Raw genomic sequence first — 20,713 nt, forward strand, 5'->3', positions numbered from 1 at the left:
ATACCAAAACGGGACCATCGCAAGACGGCTACTTGGAACAAAGAAACACACATTCAGCAAAAGCGGTCTTACGCATCTTACAAACACAGGAAAGCCGCAATTTATTTTGTGTCTTTCAACCAACATGGGAAACACAGAACCCGTTCACCGTACCAGCAGAGGGCCAGAGCAGGCACGCAGAATGTGGGGGGAAACCGCGGCACACGCTGCTGACTCAAGCGCATTTCAGAGAAAAAGGGAACCGTACAGCAGCCATCACAGACCACTGTTCCGAGGCGGTCTGAGATTGTTGTGGGCTGAGAACACGCTCCAGTGGTTCACTGTTACGATACTGAACGCGTTTGAAGTAGGTCGGGGAGCGTAATGTACTCCTCCATCAGATGAGATGTTTTATTAGCACAGCTTCTCAGCTTCATGAGCCTGTGCCGTTAGCCTTCCAGCTACATTAGCCTGTGCTGTTAGCCTTCCAGCTACATTAGCCTGTGCTGTTAGCCTTCCAGCTACATTAGCCCGTGCTTTTAGCCTTCCAGCTACATTAGCCTGTGCTGTTAGCCTTCCAGCTATATTAGCCTGTGCTGTTAGCCTTCCAGCTACATTAGTCCGTGCTTTTAGCCTTCCAGCTACATTAGCCTGTGCTGTTAGCCTTCCAGCTACATTAGCCTGTGCGATTAGCCTTCCAGCTACATTAGCCTGTGCTGTTAGCCTTCCAGCTACATTAGCCTGTGCTTTTAGCCTTCCAGCTACATTAGCCTGTGCTGTTAGCCTTCCAGCTACATTAGCCTGTGCTGTTAGCCTTCCAGCTACATTAGTCCGTGCTGTTAGCCTTCCAGCTACATGAGCCTGTGCCATTAGCCTTTCAGCTACATAAGCCCCAGAAACCCAGAAGGCCACACAGCCAGCCTGGAGCCCCAGGATGAGGAAAAAACCGGTCTGACCGTGTTAAAGAATGCTGTGTTGGAGCTGTGCACTGCAGAGCCCTGTGGTACAGAAGAACCTGACTGTGGGGGGCAACAATCTAATGCACCCAGGCGGTGCGGTGCGTGTGTCAGTGAGAGATCAGGTGATTTCCCGTGATCTCACCCGCCACACCGCCATGATCTCATCCAGCACGCTAGGAAAATAAACCCCAAACTGCAGCACTCTGCCGCCTGCAGTCCTCGTTGTTGAAGCTAGCCGGCAAAATATCCGTTGTTCCTACGCCGCTAAATGCCTGCTGTTAATACACCAACAGTTCTGGCAAGTTCTTGGGTTTTTTCCCATTTTTTTGTTGACGTTACAGTTTCTTTGGAAGCTACACTAGCATGACAAACAAGAACTTTCCACAACTTTCCTTTCGAAATTCACATACAAACCTCACAGGCCTCTCTCAAAACGAAACAAAACAAGACAAATGAAAACCCCCAAAAAGTCACGGAGTGCTCAAGAGAATAACCCCTCCCTCCCCCCCCCCCCCCCCCCCCCCCCGAGGCAGAATAAAAAATGGCTACCTCTCGCTGGTCCACCCACGCCAAGGGGGTCGCTGACGTTACAGGCGTGCCGTAGCCGACGGCAAAGAAGCGCGAGGCGGCCACGGTAGCCAGGAGCAGAAAGGAAGAACCGCGGGCCCTTACCGTGCCGAAGTCTCCGTTCCTGGGCAGGTTGAGCGAAGAGAAGTCCACATCGTGGAAAGACGGAGGGCTGAACATTTCCATATGCATATCTGACGTGCTGTTCAAGTGGTATTGCCTAGAGAGGGAGAAGACAAACGAAAACATGGATTAGCTGGTCAGTCATTAACAGATTCTCAACTTGTAGATGTCTTGGTACGGTCGTTACGGACTTGGCCTATCTACCTTGTGTACTAGACTTGTGTTCATGGCCTTACAATCAGTCCTATCTGAACTGCACCTTATCTGGAGTGTTCAGTTGTTTGTTGTATGACGTTGATGGGCACCGTTCCGTACGTGGCTTCAGATAAAGCGTCTGCTAAATAATATGTAATATAACGTAAAGTAATCCAGTCATAAACGGCTGCAGCCTTAGTCTCTACGCCCCCAACGGGACTTTCACAAGATAATCATTACTAACATATTCACTTTCACTTTTACTTTTCATACTGTATATACTCCTAGAAATATTTTAGAAACTTCAGGACCACAGAAATAAAGATAAATCTTTGCGGATTACTGCGCTTCGGGGATTCAGTTCAATGCAATTCTGGGAAACCGTTTAAGGCCAACTAGCCAATCAATATCACACACAGAAAAAGGGCAATAATACAATCGATATCATATTAATGGTGCTGTAACAATATATACTGAATGGAACATATATATATATATATTTTTTTTTTTTAAGACGACCATTACACAACATACAGCACGTCTCATTCCTCACATTTCGGGTAAAGACTACTCTGAGCTCTGAAAACTATAAGCATCAATTCATCTAATCCCCTTGCTCTATATGTATGCCCAAACATGTACCAACACACTACACAAGTGCTTTCCCACCTCCACTTACTGACAGCTCTTCACGGCTGACAAGCAGACTGTGAAAAACACACATGCTTACATAAAGCCTTCGTATTTTACCAGCCGAAGGATATTTCAGGTTCGTTGCTAATAATCACAAGGTGTTCAGACAGCCCCCATATAGATCATTAGCATGATGAAATGCAAATACTTTTTCCAACTGAACTTTATGTACCCACAAACGGAAATATAATTCCAAGCAACATCACTTCTCTGCCAGTAACCAACCAAATAAGATATTTAATGTTGATTGCTAATAATGATAATGTCAGACCCCACAAGATCATTAACATGAACATTACAGACCAAGGTTTCTCAACTGAACTTTATGTACGCACAAACAAGAAAGATAATTCAAAACTTCTCTACCAGTAATCCATCAAATATGATATTTCACATTCATAATCACAATGAATTCATACAGACCCCATAGAGAACATTAACATGATAATAAAATATGAACATGTATTTTTCAACTGTACTTCACATAACCACAAACAGAAACTTTATTCACCTCTCTGCCAGTAACCCACCAAAAGTGCCATTTACTTTCATTTCAGTTCTGGCCACTATGACCCAGTCTGAATTGAAGAGCCCTACCTTTCCTCGGGTGTTAAATCCAGGCGTCTGTACAGCTGAAGCTCATTCTAGCCAGGACACAGACCCTGTAAGCAGCACTCTCAGCCGCAGAATAAGGTATCTTTCAGCCAGGCTGAGTACACCCGCATTCCAGTCATCAGCTGAAGTCACATGACATGACTTTCAGTTCTTTCACTCCAGAGTGAATCACTTCCTTATGGAAAATCACCGGCTTACATCCAAAAAAAGGCCAACGCTTCCCCAACTGCTCTAAGAACTCACTTAACAGCCTCTTGGAGCAACAATAAAAAAATTTTAATATTTTTTTTTTTTAAGATACAAATTCCAAAACAATAGTGAGCAAGACTTTTAAATAAAAACGGTTAAACGGTGTGGCCTACACATGTTTCTTTTGGTTTCAGTCTGAGTAAGCGCAAACATCGCAATCATAAAGCCATGAAAACATTGTCAAGAAAATGTGGTGATTAAAACCGATGACAGCCAGACGCTATCAATCGTGAAACGGGCGCTAATCACAACTGTCCAGCCCGTCATCAGGAGACACTCATCAGTCTCGTCTCATTCCTCACATTTCGGGTAAAGACTTCTCTGTCTAACTATTAACACTTTTCAGAGGTATAGCGCAGTCATTCTTGGCTTGTATGACGGCACAGTGACACACCCATGCAACCGCAGATTCCCTCCTAATCGGGACGGACACGAGGAGCCGGGTACGCTATCAGAGTCAACAAGAGCATGTCAGCCCGAACAGCAAAATATCTAGAAGAATGATAGTTACTTCCTGGTAAATGTGGACAGATTCCCGTTTTTCTCACTGAAACTGATCAGTGTCATGACAATATTAATGAATACTATTGTATACCCTAAAAAAAAGAAAAAGTGTCCAAATATTTTTGGCTCTGTACTCCAGCCCATTGTATTTGAAATGGGGCAATGAATATGAGGTTAAAGTGCACACTGTCAGTGTTAAACAGGTGATCCGTGTGGGAATTCCTTTCCCTTCTTTACACAGTCTGTTTATACACTCTAGGAGAGACAGTTGGCTGCTCAGCTGTTTCTGTGCCAGCTGCATTCAGAGTCTGTTGTGGTCGTCCCTCAACATGAGGACCAAATAAGCGTCAATGCTTGTAAAACAAGCCATCATTAATCCACTGGTAATGAATGTATTCATCTACGAAACAATAAAGGGTCTACTCCCTTCCTAGCTCTCTGCTCATTAGAAATGCATATGGTTATCCCTTCCACTGTAGGGATTTTGGTAAAATGGGTTTCAGATATTTTGCACCTTAATACTAGAAAACTTGACAAATTCATTTAAATTGTGGACTTTAAGCATACAAGCATGCTCCTGTTTTTAACCAGCTGCTCCACTTTTAATTATCGTTTTAGCCATTTCATTCTCCCAGTGACGTCTGCAAATTTTGTTAATTGTGATGTTGCGTAACCACAGCAAATCACCTGGGAAGACACAGAACACCTCTGTAGTGGATGACCAAAAAAAAAACCTTTTCAAATGTCAGAGAACTCTCTTCAGGATGTAGGTATACGGCATGTCATACAGACGCTACACCTGCAGCACCTCAGAGGGTTCACCGCACGAAGAAAACCATGGGTGAGCCTCGAGAACACAACAGCCATGCGAGAACGCTGAAAAGTACATTAAAAAAAACTGGGAAAAGACGAGACAAGCATCGGCCTGATGGGAAGAGGCTGTGGATGGCTGCCACCGGAACCGGCTCACTTGTCTTCAGTGGTGACGTGACCGCTGATGGCAGCAGAATGATGGATCGCAAAGCGCACAGAATCGGGTTAGATCCAACCACACGCCGGAAAGCTCACCGGAAGGTGCTTCACCCAACAGCAGGACAACGACCCCCAAACAAACCGCGCAAGACCAAATAGCGGGACGTTCTCGACTGGCCTAATCCATCACCTGTCCTGAATCCAATTGAATATTTTGCTGAAAACAAGATTGGAGGGCCGTATAAAAAGGGCTGTAATTCCTACACGGATCATCCGACGAGGATGTAAATACTCTCAAATCGAAGCTGACAGGTCTGCACTTTGACCTCATATTCATTGCCGTACAGAGCCAAAACCAAAACAAACCATATCACGGTCACAATACTACATTTAACAGCATTGATATGTCAGAAACTGTGTCGCAGGTATAACCCCAACCGGCTGAAAGTTCCAGGAAGTTTCCGGTAACAGTGTAGCTGGAATGCCGCTGACGGCCGCTGCCAGCACCCGATAGCGCAGCGGTATGAAAGGCGGGGGCTTTCCGGGCTCCAGGTGAGGTTTGGGAAGGCTCCGCCCTGTCGCTCTCTTTCCTCATGAAGGGCCCCGGGGCCCCGGGGGGGGGGGAGGGCGTTTCATCTTCCAGCGCACCCTCGTCTGGAGCGCCAGGTGAGGCTTAGCGCCACGGAGCCCGCCTGGATCAGAGCGGAGTGCCGCCCGCGGCCCTTCCTCTGCCCGGAGGGAGGCAAGAGGGAGGCGTCACACCGGTCTCGGGCCTGGTGCCGGCCCCCCGCCACCCCCCCCCCCAGGCCCGCATGGCGACTGGACCCTTTCAGAGCCAGCTCTACAGCCACTGTACCACAGGGGGAGACGCTTAACCGCAGCTGCTTCAGTGTATGGGGTAGCCTATTGCAAGGTTGCTTGACTGGTTGGCTTGCAAGGTTGGTGCTTCAAGCCCTAGTTCGGCCGCGGCTGTTGGACCCTTGAGCAAGGCGCTTAACCCCACATCACTCCGGGGTCGAATCGACGGTACTGTGCCGCAAGTCGCTTTGGATAAAAGCGTCAGCTGTAATATAAATAACCAGCTACATAAATGGACTGAATTTCTGAACCCTTCGAAGAATAGGTGTTTTTTTTGGAATGTCAGTCAGTGTTCTAGAACTCCATTACTTTCAATTACCAGCAGTGATCGCTACATTAGAATTAGAACTCAGTTCAGAACATTCTAATCACAATGTGTGTGATCTCACAAAGCTTACCACTAAAGCGGTGGTAACCAAAACCCTGTTCCTGGAGATCTGGAATGCGGAATTTCACTCCAACCCTAACAAAGCACAGCTCATGCAACGGCCAGAGATCGCTAGAGCTGATAATTAGTAGAGTCAGGTGTGCCAAATTAGGGTTGAAATGAAAAACCCACCAGAAGGTAGCTGTCCAGGAACAGTGTTGGTTACAGCTGCCGTAAAGGGTTAATAATGTGAGCAGTAAAAGTTGCTCTGGAGCAGTCCCAGATTATACAGCAGCCACTGACTGACACCTACCTTCTGCGAGCCTGTACTGTGGCTATATCTGCAGGAGACTCAGACAAAGTACACCAACACGGGCTCTGTACACTGACCCTGTCACCGGAGAAACCAGCCGGAAAGTGGCGGCAAACAGAGTGCACTTAGTTCTTGACTGAATAAGGAAATATTTCTTTAATAGCTTTCCTGTATTTTTTGTATTTATTTTTGTTTAAACAGCCCCTACCCTGTATTAGCGATGCAATCCTCAAACGGCGCTCTTAAGAGTCTTAACTCTTAACACACCTGCTGTTTTGCTTTCCTGACTCGGAGAAGTCGGGAGTTAAAAGAAATCCTTTGAACGCTTTTTTTTTCTCTCTCTCTCCTCTCCCTTTTTTCGCCTTTAGCCTTGAAAGAAAGACCTTTTCTGTGTTCCCTGCATCCGGCAGAGTCGCCCATAGAGATAAAAAACTTACCCGCCCCGACCTCAAAGGACTCTCTGGACAAAGACAGCACTCAGCCGGCTGCAATGGTTTACGGCCTAAATTTGGGCAAACCAGATTATGAAAACAATGGCGAAAAAAGTAATTAAGGCCTCACTGTTTTCATGCGGATCCAGAAAGCAGTCTCTTCTCAGTAATTCCCTACTTTGCAAATGTCCCATTTCAAGCAGAGAGGGCCATTATTTTCATAATCAAAACTGCAAGTACAGGGAAAATAAAACCACTTTCAGTGCGATTAGAGATTAGAGAACGTGGTTCCTGACTGTCAGCACTTATTTTCTCCCCCTCTCTGGAGGTTGGAAATGCACCTGAAAACCTGGCTTGATTGTTACTCTCCTGTCTATACCTTCTGTACATTAGAAGGTATTGAACAGATCAACCATTCCTGCAGGCCTCCAGTTATAAATTCCTATAAACTGTCAGAATGCTTTCAAGGGATTCTTACTCGTGCAAAGCGAAGCGATTACGTTCATCGTCAAATTAAAATAATAGCGGTCTGTGAACACGACCCTTTACCCAATTCTACAAAAGCCACGATCGTGCAGACCTTTCCCCCAGTTACTGAGGGCGAACAATGAGAATTACAGCAAGAGAGGAGGACCCTAGCGTGATTTTAACCGTCTTGCTCTGACAACGTTTTCGTCAGGGTTTCGAGCCGCCCGCTTCGTATGAAACGAAACACAAAGCCGATTTAAAGGGCTCATGATTATTTCATGGGTGAGGGGCGAGAGGGGTGGGAGGTGTAAAGCGAAAAGCGGCGGCAGAAGCTGCAGGAGAGCGAATACGCGACCGCCAGCGCATAACGAATCTAGCCAGCGCATAAGGAGGAAAGGCGCACACTCCCATACCCGTTACAAAACCCAGCAGCTTGCTACACAGCGACCCTCGCACGCAAACACATGCGTCTGGCACACGCTAGTCCGCGATGTCTCAACTACTTCTATAAATATCCGCCGCGCATTTCCGTTGAGCTGCCCGCTCGCAGTCGACTGGGGCGGCTTGTAAATACGCACTGTGCCCCCTCGTCAGCAGGTAAACTCATATTTCATCAAGCGGAAAGGATTTTCAGTACGTTCACCGCCTGAAAGCAAGATGAGGCCAAAACAAATCAAATTAAGTTTAACACGAAGCGGCACACCAACCCAAACTCCCGGTGGGTGTTTTCGATTTAATTCAAATCGGTTAGGGGAACAAAACATTCTACATTTTGACGTATTTTCTCCCTTGAACCAAGTCCTGAACAGCATTTCAAACCCAACTGCTAAAACCTGACCTTGAAGTGAGTAGAAACCCACATAATCCCCAGTTTTCCTTCAGTGTCATAACTTACTCCGACGGAAGCGGAGGCACGCTTTCAAAGAGAACGGAAAACAAAGGGGCGCTATGGGGAGAAGAGGAAAACTACCTCCTTTGTTTCCCGAAGGCCAGGGCAGGGATTAGTTTAATTCAAGGTGACGTCTGATGTTAAGTGTCTTTGTCAAGAAGGAAAAAAGACGGCACAAAATGTAATATACACAAATGATTAAATTAGACTGGATGAAAAAAAAGAAGGGGAAAAAAGATAACGCCGTTTGGAATAAAGGTTCAGATGAACAACGAACCAACTGAGATTTGCAAATAAAGCCCTTCTCCTTCTTCTGCCCCAGACTAAACAACAGGAGACAGAGCCTTCCAGACTAGTGCCCTCTCCGTCTCTGGAGCTTTGAGTTTACTCAATGAAAATCCTTCTAAAGAATGTTCTTCTTTCAAATTGGCTTATAACCGCATGTAATACGCCATACCATTTATTTCTTCCGTTTCATGTTTATGCATTTAAAATGCATTTCTTAGCCTGTCAACACCACGCTATACTCTTGTTTCGGAAGGTGCTTTGAAAATGATATACGAAAAAAGCGCTGCATAAACAGATCATTAAAAAACAAGGTTCAACCCAAAAAGGCTGTGCTTTATTGGGATAGCTATCAAATGACATTAGGGAGACTGACTCCCACCACCCCCGCTGCCCTAATCTCGCTACTCTATCAGAACAATTTCCTGGACACACAAGAGTAAACTGAAAGACTCGCTTGTGCTTTTGTGCGCACAGGAAGGGCACAATTCAGTCCTCCCACTCCTCCGGCCTTGCGTTCGAAACGACAAATTAAAAGCAGCGTTACGTCTCTCCTTACAACCGCCACATTTTATTTTTTAGTCAAGGCTAAACAATAAAAATAAAGGGGGGGGAGGGCACAGCACAACGAGAATTAGGATTATCGAAACCTCATTCAATCTGCCGTTTAGTTAAGACTAAACCGCAGAACAATTAGCGGGAGCGAGTGAATTAAGTGCGGTGCAGTAACTGTCAGAGCAAAGTGGACGAGCTTTGTTTGAGCAGGTTTGGGGTTGTCTGGAGGCCTACCCGAGGCCCTGGCTTGGCCCTTCTAAGAATGCGGTTAAACTCTGTCGAGGCGGAGCGGGCCAATGCAAAAGGAAGGGAGAGTTGGGGGGTCGAAAGCGTTATGCACACATCTCATCTGCCACACGGGCAATAAACCTGCCCCAGCTGCCTGATGCACCCCCCCTCCCCCTCCCGGTGCCCGACCATGCAGCCTATCGCAGGAAATTAATGAAATTTAATAACGCAACTGGAGGCCACCCCAATATTTTCAGAGTGACAGCTCTGTGCCACTTACAGCGAGAGAACAAAGGCTCCCCCCCCCCCCCCCCCACACCCAAAATTTACATCATCTTAAAACCTCCGACAGGAGGGAGCAGAGTTGCCAGATTTTGCAAGACAAATTACGCCACTTTATTGTCAGGAACGGGAGCGATTATGAACAGGAAGTAATGGTTTATAGCTATGTTTACAAGTTCTTGTGCAATTAAATGCGATTACTTAATGCTATTCCTCCTTGCTTAATAATAACCAAGAATATAAAAAAGGGTCACTTATTACCATTCAAAACCACTTCTTTTTTTTCTTTTTTTTTAAACAGGCCCAAGCCCAAAGTCGCGACATAAGCGGACCTGGTAACCTGGCAACACTGATTGTTCTGACACAGGGATTGTTCTTTAATTTCACTCAGTGCTTTATTTGTTTGGCGTAAAAGGTTTCTTTGGAATCCTTTCGATTTCCTAGTCCTCAAAGGTTTGTAATGAGGTAATTCAAGTGAATGATACGCCCCGCAATACCTACATCTCAGAAATGAAACCGAAAGTTTGCCTGCCGCTGCACGGCCATAGATATGAATGGTTTACAGAAATCGTCAATAACGAGCAAATATGAAACTGGAAATCGGATACCTCCTGTAATAACACGCGTGACTTTGACCCTCGTTCAGATTCATATTCCGTTTTTCCTCCTTTCACGACTCGACTGCGAGCCCTCGCGGCGCAGACATGGGTGAAAACAGGGCGAGACGCACTGAGACACGGGGAGGTGGTCGTTTCACTCGGTACTTACTGGTTTCCAGATTGCATAGGACAGTGCAAGTTATACGCAGCCTGCTGGGAGAAGCCCCAAGAGTTCGACGGGTACATCTGGCTCTGAAAAAGAAGAAATACTTTCATTTAAAAACACAATCGACTCATTTACAGACTATACAGCTAACAGTCCTCATTACATAGTAAAGCAGGCAACGTTTATTAACTACAACCATGCAACAGTGAGAGAAATAGAAATAAATACATTTCTGTATTTTGGTAAGGAGGAGGATGATAATATTGGACTGACCTAGCAGCAGGGTAGAATAGTGGTCAGGGGGCCGGGTTTGTAACTGAAAAGTTGTGGGTTTGTTTCCCGGCTGGGGTGCTCATACCCTTGGGCATTGAATGATTTATTGATTTTATTTGACATTTTTAAATATGCATGGTGTCAGTAGCCCTTGGGCAACAACCATATACATAGTAAAATTATCAAGGAAACAAAACACATGAAAGTCACTATGACTTATTTCCGTTGTACAAAGCCCTGGTTAGCACAAGCAAGGCACTGAATCTAAACGGCTTCAATAACGTACTACACAGTATAAATTATTTAGATGTAATATGTCTTAAAAAAATAATTCTAATCCGAAATAAAGAAGTGGAAAGGATGCTTATTGTTTCAGCCCGAGTGTACCATTGGGTGCTAAAAAGGGGACACCGACATTTTAAGGTGAAGCAACCCCCATCCTCGACCACCACACCCCCCTAGAATATTGCCGATGGTTCATCCCAGTGGCTGGTAACCCAAGGCTGATCCTGTCCATCATTGTGTCACGTGCCACGCCCACAGCGCAATATCACAAAGCAGGATTACCCAGTTAACTGGATAACTGCACTGAGTACAGGGCAGCCTGTAGCGTAGAGCAAAAGGTACATGACTGGGACCCGCAATGTTTGTGGTTCAATCCCCGGTGTAGCCCTTGACCCCACATTCCTCCAGGGGGGGGGGATTATCCCCTGCTAAATCTAACCGACTGGAAGTCGCTTTGGATAAAAACGTCAGCTAAATGCAATGTAATGAGTAAAACCCGGAACCCTCACAAATGTGGAACATGGACTGAAGTAAAAACAGCGGTTCCGGGTTTTACCCAGAGCTGTCCTCCAGTTAACTCAGTAAAGTCGGGCTGCGTTCGATTCCACTTTAAAAGATTGCCTTCCCTGGCTGTATTCCCTCGAGGGAGACTACATTTCCAGACTAAATCTGACGCACAACAAACAAACTGAACAGGTGCTTCTGCAAGGCTGGATAGACAATGAGCAAACCAAACCAAAAACAGAACTGAACCCTCCTCACAACCTATATAAGACGTAACCTCGGGTGACTTTGGAATGTTCACAATAATGCAGAAGAAACACCCCAGCTTATATTTTGAGTGATAGCAATAAAAACACTAGCAAGGATTTCATAAACCTAAAACATAAAACAAAAAAACGGGCAGGATAAAGTATGGGACAATGGTTAATTCTCAGTTCTTCCCCCCCCTCCCATTCGCCAACATGCATTCCTCCATTTGAAAGTGCATCTTCTTCTTGCGCGGAATATTCGACCATCGCTCGACCATCACGAAAAGAGATCTGTCGTTTCAATGTTTCCTTTTCATTTTAATGTCCTTGACCTACGATGTTATCGTGTTTAAGTAAAGTATATAATAATGATATGGCATTACTGGATTTCCCTTCGCGTATAAAAGCTGGTATTTTACACCCTTGGCAAGAGGGAGGAAGAACAAGGGAGCAGGGGAATATAATTGACCCCCCCCTTCATAATTCGAAACTGAACCCTATTTGGCGTGGCCTCCGTGTTCCATCCTTGCGTTTTTGGGGATTCCCCGCTTGAAGCAAGAATAGGGAACGTCTGGAAAGGAAGAATGCGATTTAGAATGGAACCCAGTCCTTTTTCCTGACAGAGGCCCTTTCAACCAATTTACCACTGGAGCACTTCCTTATTTTCACCTCGCTGGTTATCAAAGGACCATTGTACACGTTGGTCACAAGACCGGACTCATTTCTAAACCAGTGTTTGGTTTGGAATTGACGTTCCTTTGTATGTACATAAGGTTGAAGCAGCCTCTTTCATTGACGATGGCTGCCAAAGATGATGTGGGGGGGAATGTATCTTGTGTAAAACATCTTTATGTTTGCTTAAACAAGCTGCACTTGTTTTCCTGTACATACCGGGGATCTTGCTAACATTGATACACCTGCACCAATGTTTATGTTCTCAAAAAGTGTTGTCTCTTCACACACGGAAGAGCAGCGAGGACCTCGACACAAGATATCACGGAAGTAAAGAACGCCCGAGCAATCGGCAATCACACGTTTTTTTTCCCTCCGCAAGACATTGACTCTTTTCACTAAGCAGCAGAGCGAATTTACTGATTCAGATCAGAAACGGTGTCGATTTGCATGCTGGTGACACAACGGGAGAAGCAGAGCCATCAGAAGAGCGGGAAATTGCAGCTGGCTGGCCACGGACGTCAGAGGACTGGGGATTTAAACGGTGCGAGTAGGCAGGAGACACGGACACTATGACGCACAATATGCAGGCGGCAGCTTGTAGCCTAGTGGCTACGGTACATGACTGGGACTCAGACGGTTGGTGGTTCAAGGCCCTGGTGATGCCACGATAAGATCCTCACAGCTTCTTGGCCCTTGAGCAAGGCCCTTAACCCCGGATTGTCCCCTGCTGAGTCTAATCAACTGTTAGTCACTTCGGATAAAAGTGTCAGCTAAATACCATGTGTTATTTAACAGACGGTTTTCCAGATTAAAGCCGCACCAGATATTTCACGCCGACGCCCCTTCCCTCCTGCCTGTTCCCTGAACATTCTGGAATGTTCTAGGCCTATGCCAGCGTTCTAGAACTCCACCGCGTTCGATGGTTCCAGCGGGAAACGCATCATAGGCATGTGGGCGGAGCCTTCCGAGGGGGAAAGCAAACCTGCGCTTGCCATCGGAGAGAATTGCCATTTTAGTATTTTAATTCATTACTAATGTCTGCAAATTGCATTCAATCGTTATATTTAAAGACCAGCAGAGGTATTTAGCAAAAATAAACCGAACAGGACTGGAGTGCTGTCCTTATGCGGTTACAGAGTGGACAGATGATCCGACTCAATTGCCTGAGGGTATCACTCCCTGACATCATCGTCTACGTTATTAAATCCCACAAAAACTACACGATGACCCCCAACCATGGAAAGTAGACCGACTAGCTAGACTGATTAACCAGACTACCAAGTTGATCATAATCCTTCAGCGCCACTTTCAACATCACGTTGCAGAAGCGGTGTTAACAATGTAATAACAATGTAATTTTCGAGGCTAACGCCTAGGCTAAGGTGCGTGGAATTGAAATGCTTAGGCTAGGTGCTCCCAAACCTTTTTTCTGATACCCCCCCCAAGCATATTTACAGGACCCCGACCAAATCAAGCCCAGCCTCAAATCAGACGACCCAACTTGGCGTTGTGACCCATAGTTTGGGAACCCCTGGTTTAGGCTCTTCTGGCTGGGAGGTCTTTGAGCGTGTGGGCACGGTTTTCACCCCGTTGGCCAGGGCGGCGGCGGTGGTGGGGTACCTCCATGGTGGTGTGCAGCCGCGGGGACGAGACCAGCCCGTAGAGGGCGCTGTCGAGCTGAGGCCCCTCCGGGTGCAGGTAGTTCTCCCCGTCCATGGCGAGAGGTGTGGAGAGGGTGGGCATCAGGCTACGGGCCCAGGCATGACCACCGCACGGCTCGTCCAATCAGAAGGCTCACCACGGCCGCTCGTCACCCATGACCTGCCAACAGAGAGAGGGGGGCGGGGTTAGGCACGAGGGGCTGCTTCAGTGTCCAAACACTCGAACAGGCAGCCATTTGCAAGGTCTCCTAGTCTCTGACAGTGAAGAGCGTGCATCTTCCACCTCGTTCAGGAGCGGTATAGCCCTACGGTAGGGATCATCAAATGGCCAGCGAATACAACTCCAAACCTGGTTCATTATCTCCCAGGTAATCAGTGCTTCCCATTGGCCAGACTGTCTTCACGCCTGACTCCCAAGGTAAAGTGAGGGGGGGAAAACCAGCAGTTCTCGGCCCTCGAGGACCCCGAGTCACTGATCTCTGCCCTACAGATTAAAGGCGTACTGCGTAGGTTTCACCTTAAAAATATTATACAATAACTATGCTCAGAAATTTATTTGATTCACTGGCAATCCCTGGTAGTCTTTGCACACATTCGCCAAATCTATGCCCGTGTGCGTGTATGTTCTCTTCTCAAATGAGTTTGGGACATTCCCAGGTGTGACGCATTTCTCTGTGGGGAGGGGAGGGTGTGGCTCCAAAACCCTGTGGGGCAGGATCAGGTTTTAGAGAGTTTATAGCTAGCTACTGCACTGCAGCGGCGAAGAAGCACAAGATCAACGAACAGGGCTCGTTCGAAAACAAGACGGTATACAAATGATATAAAATATAAAAACGCAGGTGAGGGAGCAGGGTTGAGTATGGAGGAGGAGACTACTTTGACTGTAAACGCAGAACCAGGCGAAGAGCATCCGTGAAACAACATTGGTTCACACATCTGGAGATGGGGGGGGGGGGACACTGAGACGCTGGAGCGGACAGCGGTCCGTACGTTCGATGAAAGCGTCCGCTGGCTACAGATCAAAATGAACGCCGGTCGGTCGATAGCGCTCATAGTTCAGAGCCGGTGAGTGATTCCGCCTCCGCGCGTTAATAACGGATCGATCGGGGACGGGAGAAACCCGACCTCAAATTCCGTCGACGCATAATCGACAGCGCCCTCGCGTTAAACGAACGGACCGGAGCTAAAAATAACGGCTCTGTCTGTCCCGGATATCATACTCATTCCCATAGATCCCATCACGGCTAGTCGACCCAGAACGGCCTGGACCGGCTTCAGAGTCACCCGCAACAAGCTCCCATCCAGCGGGCAGACACAGCGGTTCTGATTGGACGCTGGCACCCTCCTGGTCCTCTGATTGGTCCTGCTGCACAGAGCAGCCCAGGGAACAGAGACTGAGTGGCACAGCTTGGCAGCTGCTCCAGAGGGGAGGACTCCCACCACAGATCCTGCTTTGTGTAATCAGGGAAATGCACAGGCACACACACACACGCACACACACGCGTGCACACACACGCGCACACACACACGCAAACACACATGTGCACACACACGCGCACACACACATATACACACACACACACGCAAACACACACACATATATACGCACACATATACTCACGCACGCACACACGCGCACACACACACACACACACATATACAGACACATATACTCACGCACGCACACACACGCACACACACACGTGCTCACTCACACACACACACACACCTATATCTATACGCACACACACACACGCACAGGTATAGACACTCACACACGTGTGCTCACACACACACGCGCACGCACGCACGAGTACAGAACGCTGACGCACACACATTCCGCGACAGAAGTCAAAGCCGTGTAATGTACAGAGCGCACGCTCTCATTTCCCCTGTTCTCTCCACACAGACCAAGCTCTGACGCCACCTCCTCGGTTCACCACAGACCTGCGTATAAATCTGCCCCGGCGGGGGGCGAGGGGCGAGGGGCGGGGGGCGAGGGGGCAGGACGGGGGGCGAGGAGGCAGGGGGGCGCACAGCTCAGACGGGGGACTCCATAAGCGAGTCTTTGTGTAACAGGACCCGGCCCGCTCCCCGATGTGCTGCTGCCGCGTGTGGGGGCTTCACCGCCACAGCAGGGCGGGGAGAATGGGGCCCTTGTGTGAGCACACGCTCGGGCCCCGACAGCGTCCCGCCGGCCCCCGAATGAGACGCACCGCCTCTGACCCAGGAGCCCCAAACAAGAGGCAAGGCCTCGGACCGCCGGCCCCCGAACCAGACACAACGCCTCTGACCCAGGGGCCCCAACCAAGAGGCAAGGCCTCTGACCCAGGGGCCCCAAAACGCACAGAGCTCCGGGGAGACCTCCAGCACGCGCACTAAACATCCGCGACTTCCCGGGCCCGGGGAAGACGGAGGACAGGGTTCCCTGTAATTTGCGTACGTGCGGGGTTACCGCGGTCACACAGAACTGTATCTCTTTTTCGATGGAAAACTACAGTTCCCAGGAATCTCTCAGGGGCCATGGAGGTATTGGCCCACGAGCCCTCCCCTCCACCCGTACGGTTGCCGGGAAACTGAACAAACATCTTCCTGCCTCCGCACGATGAGGACACAAGCTGCAGTAACACACGGCGCTATTCCCCCTATTTATTCTTCTGCCCGTATCTCTTTGTATGGGTGCAGAGATAGGCTTCTGGGAACTGGAGGGCGGTGGGTCGTTGCGAGATGAATTTGCCGTGTCATCTGAAATAAGCAATATGACGCCACAGCCATTTCAATACCACACGGGATTAAGCTGGAAACATAATGACATCCTTCTGAAGTCCTGAACTATTTACAAAGCGGTCCACAGAATCAGCACAGTGAGGGAGGGAGGGAGAGGACGGAGAGAGAGGGAGGGAGAGGGAGAGGAGAAAGAGGGAGAGAGGAGAAAGGAGAGAGGGAAGGAGAGAGAGAGAGGAGAAAGAGGGAGAGAGAGGGAGGGAGAGAGGGAGATGGAGGAAAAAAAGGGAAGACAGATTGGAGAGATGGGGAGGAGAGAAAGAGGAAGGGGGGGAGCGGGAGAGAGAAAGAAAGCGAAAGATTGCTGAGAGAGAGCCAGTTTCCGTTATGAACTCCTTGTTTTAATTGCGGGGGCAGCAGGCCTTTGTGTGACTCCGGATTCTGTGCTGCCGCGGGGAGAGGCGATTATTCCCAGCCTTCGGCTTGCGTGACTCTGGGACAGGCAGCAGCGAGCAGGGATTAGGCCCGGGATCCAAGACTCACACACACACACACGCCCTTACATCCACATCAGCAGGAGTCGATTCAGCATTCACACGCACGCACGCAGACTCTCACACACACTCGCACACACTCGCACACACGCAGACTCACACGCAGACTCACACGCGCACGCAGACTCTCACAGTCACACACACTCACACACACTCACACACACTCACACACACAACTAACTTACAGGCTCCTTACGTCTACATCGAAAGGAGCCCATTCAGCATTCACACACACACATGCCAAAATCTTTGAGCGCTACATTGATCCATATCTCACACACACACACACACACACACATACACAAGAGGCCGGGGAGGAGATTCACATGACCGGATCATGGGACCAGTTCCACACCCACAGTCAGTTCCAATCACCAGCTTCATCCCAGCAGAACATTTCAGTTCATTACGCACCCATTCATTACATTATTGGAATTTGGCAGACGCTCTTACCCAGAGTGACGTACAGTTGATTAGACTAAGCAGGAGACAATCCTCCCCTGGAGCAATGCAGGGTTAAGGGCCTTGCTCAAGGGCCCAACGGATGTGCGGATCTTATTGTGGCTACACTGGGATTCGAACCCCCAACCTTGCCTGTCCCAGTCATTTACCTTAACCACTACGCTACAGGCGCTACCCGACTCCCTAAAGCCACAGAACTGAAGTGAAGCTTACAAGGGAAAAATCTCTCTGTGACTGTAAACAGGAACAACGAACAGCCAAACCTTCAGAACTGAAACTGTTAACTAAAACAACAAAGGGAAGTGCAAACTCCCTAGCAACGGACAGAGGTGCCAGTCTTCCATCAGGTGAAAGATGAAACCAGTTTTCAGTGCGTGTAGTTAATCTGTCAATACCCCGGAGTACAACACCCACAGACCGATCCTGCTTTCGGTTTACACAGAAACGGAATTCCACCCCCGGCCTGAAATGATTCCACGTGCTTTTAAACCTGTTTGTTATGACGGCCTATCGAGATTAAGTGATGAAAAATTCATAGACGGACACATAGTTAATTTACAGGCCAGCGTAACCACCATTCAAAACGACCTGCATTATTAATTAAGCTTTTTAAACACAATCCTTTCCCATTTAATAACACGCTCCTGTAGAATCTGTTTCGCAACGGTTTAAAAACGGACAATATAATTAAACAGAAGGAAATTGCAAAGTGAGCACATTTAGGTATTTATTAGACTTATTTTTTAGTCTTTTTTATTTTTTCTTCTGCTGCTGTTGATGCGTTGTGTTCAGAGATGCTCTTCTGCATACCACTGTTGTAATGGGTGGTTATTTACATTACGGTCACCTTCCTGTTTGACCAGTCTGGCCCTTCTCCTTTGACCTCTCTCACTAACAACACATTTTTGCCCACAGAGCTGCAGCTCACTGGATCATTTTTGTTTTTTGCACCATTCTCTGCACTCTAGAGACTGTTGTGCGTGAAAATCCCAGGAGATCAACAGTTTCCGAGATACTCAAACCACCCTATCTGGCACCGACAATCATTCCACGGTCCAAGTCACTTAGATCACATTTCTTCCACATTTCTCCTTGACATTTGGTCCGAAAAAACGGCTGAACCTCTTGACCTCGTATGCACGCTTTTATGCATTTAGTTGCCGCCACATGATTTGCCTTAAAACACAGACTATAGTTTACCCGCAGTAGTTGCACATCTGTTTCAAGGTAGGCTAAAGATACATGGGAGTGTGATTACTTAAACATTTTTTCTGGCAAATTGCAAAGTCATTTGCGTTGATGAGGACAAACGGCTTTCAGCGAAGAACGCGCGTACTGTGGCAATGCCAGTGGCAGCCGACGCTGTCATTAGCCAATAAGAGCGCCAGCAAGCCAACTCCCCCCCCCCCCCCCCCCCATCACCGTGTTTCCGGGTGCCAGTCGTCTGTAATCGAGCCCCCACCCTGCCACTCGCCAGGGCAGCGAGTCGCAGCGACTCACAGCCAATCAGAGGCCGTCGCCATTACAGGACCCGCTGTAATGGAAATAGCAGCGGCGGTGGCGTAACGATGCCACACTATCCCGAATATAAATAGATCAAAGCCAGCCAACATCAAAGAGCGCAGAATCCACTTAGTAGAGTTTACGGTCTCTCCCTGAGAAGAGCGGACACTTTTTCCTCTCTCTCCCTCTCCCTCTGCGTCCGTCTTTAGACCGTCGCTCTGCTTAAAATGTGAGGTTTTTACTGGAAGACATTGAGGACTCCTAGCATCAGCACATTGTGCAAGTTAACCCTTTGTACAGTAGGGCAGTGGGAACGGTTAGGTCAATAAGTCAGTGTTCTAGAATATTTTTCAATCACCAGAAGTGATTGTTACATCAGCCTTGGAATGTTCCATTATGAACATTCTAATCACATATTTGTGACCTCACACCTTAAAGGGGTAAAAGCAGGGATTGTAATGGGCCCACCACAGCAAATTTGGGTCCTAGAGGAGGCATTCGCTCACATCTCAAGATATGGTCATGCTTGATCCACAACTTGAGTCACATGAAGCATCTGTGTTTTTGTCCCATACAGATTTTTCACACGCTAAATGTAACCAGAGCAGATGAAAGAGGAAGTCCCTTAACCCTTTGTAGAGTAGGTTTTCTGGAATGTTCGCTCAAAGTTCAAAGTCAGTGTTCTAGAACTCCCAGGCTACTTCCCAATTTACCGGCAGTGGTTGTTACATCAGCATTCGAATGTTCTTAACTGAATATAGCCGACATTAACAGACACATTTGTGATGTTGTACCTTAATGGGTTAAGCACACACATCAAGAGCTTTTGCACTGGACAGCTGGGTAAGGGTGGGGGGTGGGGGGGGGGGGGGTCAGCAGTGAAGGTAAACACTAGCAGCCCAACAGACAGTTCAGGGCACGAAAACCAGGAGCAGTCACATGACAGAGTGCGCATTGTTGTGACTGTTCCCCGCATCACTCCAGCGAGTGCTGGCGATAGTGGCATGTGCGGGGGCGTCAGGAGGCCCTGCATAACCCAGCCTGACCTTGAGGAAGGAGGGCTTGACGTCACCGCGCTTCTCCCAAACCCAAACATCCTCAGCGAGACACCGCCAGACCGATGGCACTGATTAGGAGGCCAGGTTTTTCTGCGCGGATACCCCCCCCCCCCCCCTCGATATCTCTGCATGATACTGCGCCACGGCCCTCAGAACGAAACTTGCTCGCACATTCAGGAATTTCAGGCCGGTGCGAACCCTCTCCCCCCTCCTGCATTCCACGTGACGCTGAACAGTTCAAGCGTTCCCCGCTTCCTCCGGCACTGAAGCGATTCCCTGGTTATGTCCCGGCAGCGAGGAAACCTGGCTGGCGGTGTGAGGGTGGAAAAAGCGTGTTCACAGCTCGGGGTTCTGGGGGGACGGGGCGGAATATTTACCGCGCTTCGGTTGACGCAAGCCGCCCCCCGTTTTAAGCCCTGATCCCCGCTCACAGGGCATGCGTTACGGGCGGGGTGGACGGTATATTTGG

At 48.2% G+C, this 20,713-nt stretch overlaps 1 protein-coding gene across 3 annotated transcripts in view; it reads right to left on the minus strand.

Moving 5' to 3' along the window:
- The window catches only part of sbno2b (strawberry notch homolog 2b), an 84,202-nt gene that overhangs the window by 51,543 nt on the left and 11,946 nt on the right, over positions 1 to 20,713 (minus strand). For 2 of the 3 annotated variants that reach the window (XM_061237344.1, XM_061237343.1), the window contains exons 2-4: positions 13,903 to 14,103; positions 10,301 to 10,383; positions 1,611 to 1,725 (exon numbers count right to left, since the gene is read on the minus strand). In XM_061237344.1, the coding sequence (XP_061093328.1) occupies positions 1,611 to 1,725; positions 10,301 to 10,383; positions 13,903 to 14,025 (321 nt within the window). In that variant the 5' untranslated portion in view covers positions 14,026 to 14,103. Of the gene's footprint in view, positions 1 to 1,610; positions 1,726 to 3,113; positions 3,515 to 10,300; positions 10,384 to 13,902; positions 14,104 to 20,713 lie in introns of those variants that run through there. The other variant, XM_061237346.1, reaches the window with a different exon arrangement.

The sequence above is a fragment of the Conger conger genome, chromosome 4 (genome assembly GCF_963514075.1).
Source record: "Conger conger chromosome 4, fConCon1.1, whole genome shotgun sequence".
NCBI classification, from domain to species: Eukaryota; Metazoa; Chordata; class Actinopteri; order Anguilliformes; family Congridae; genus Conger; species Conger conger.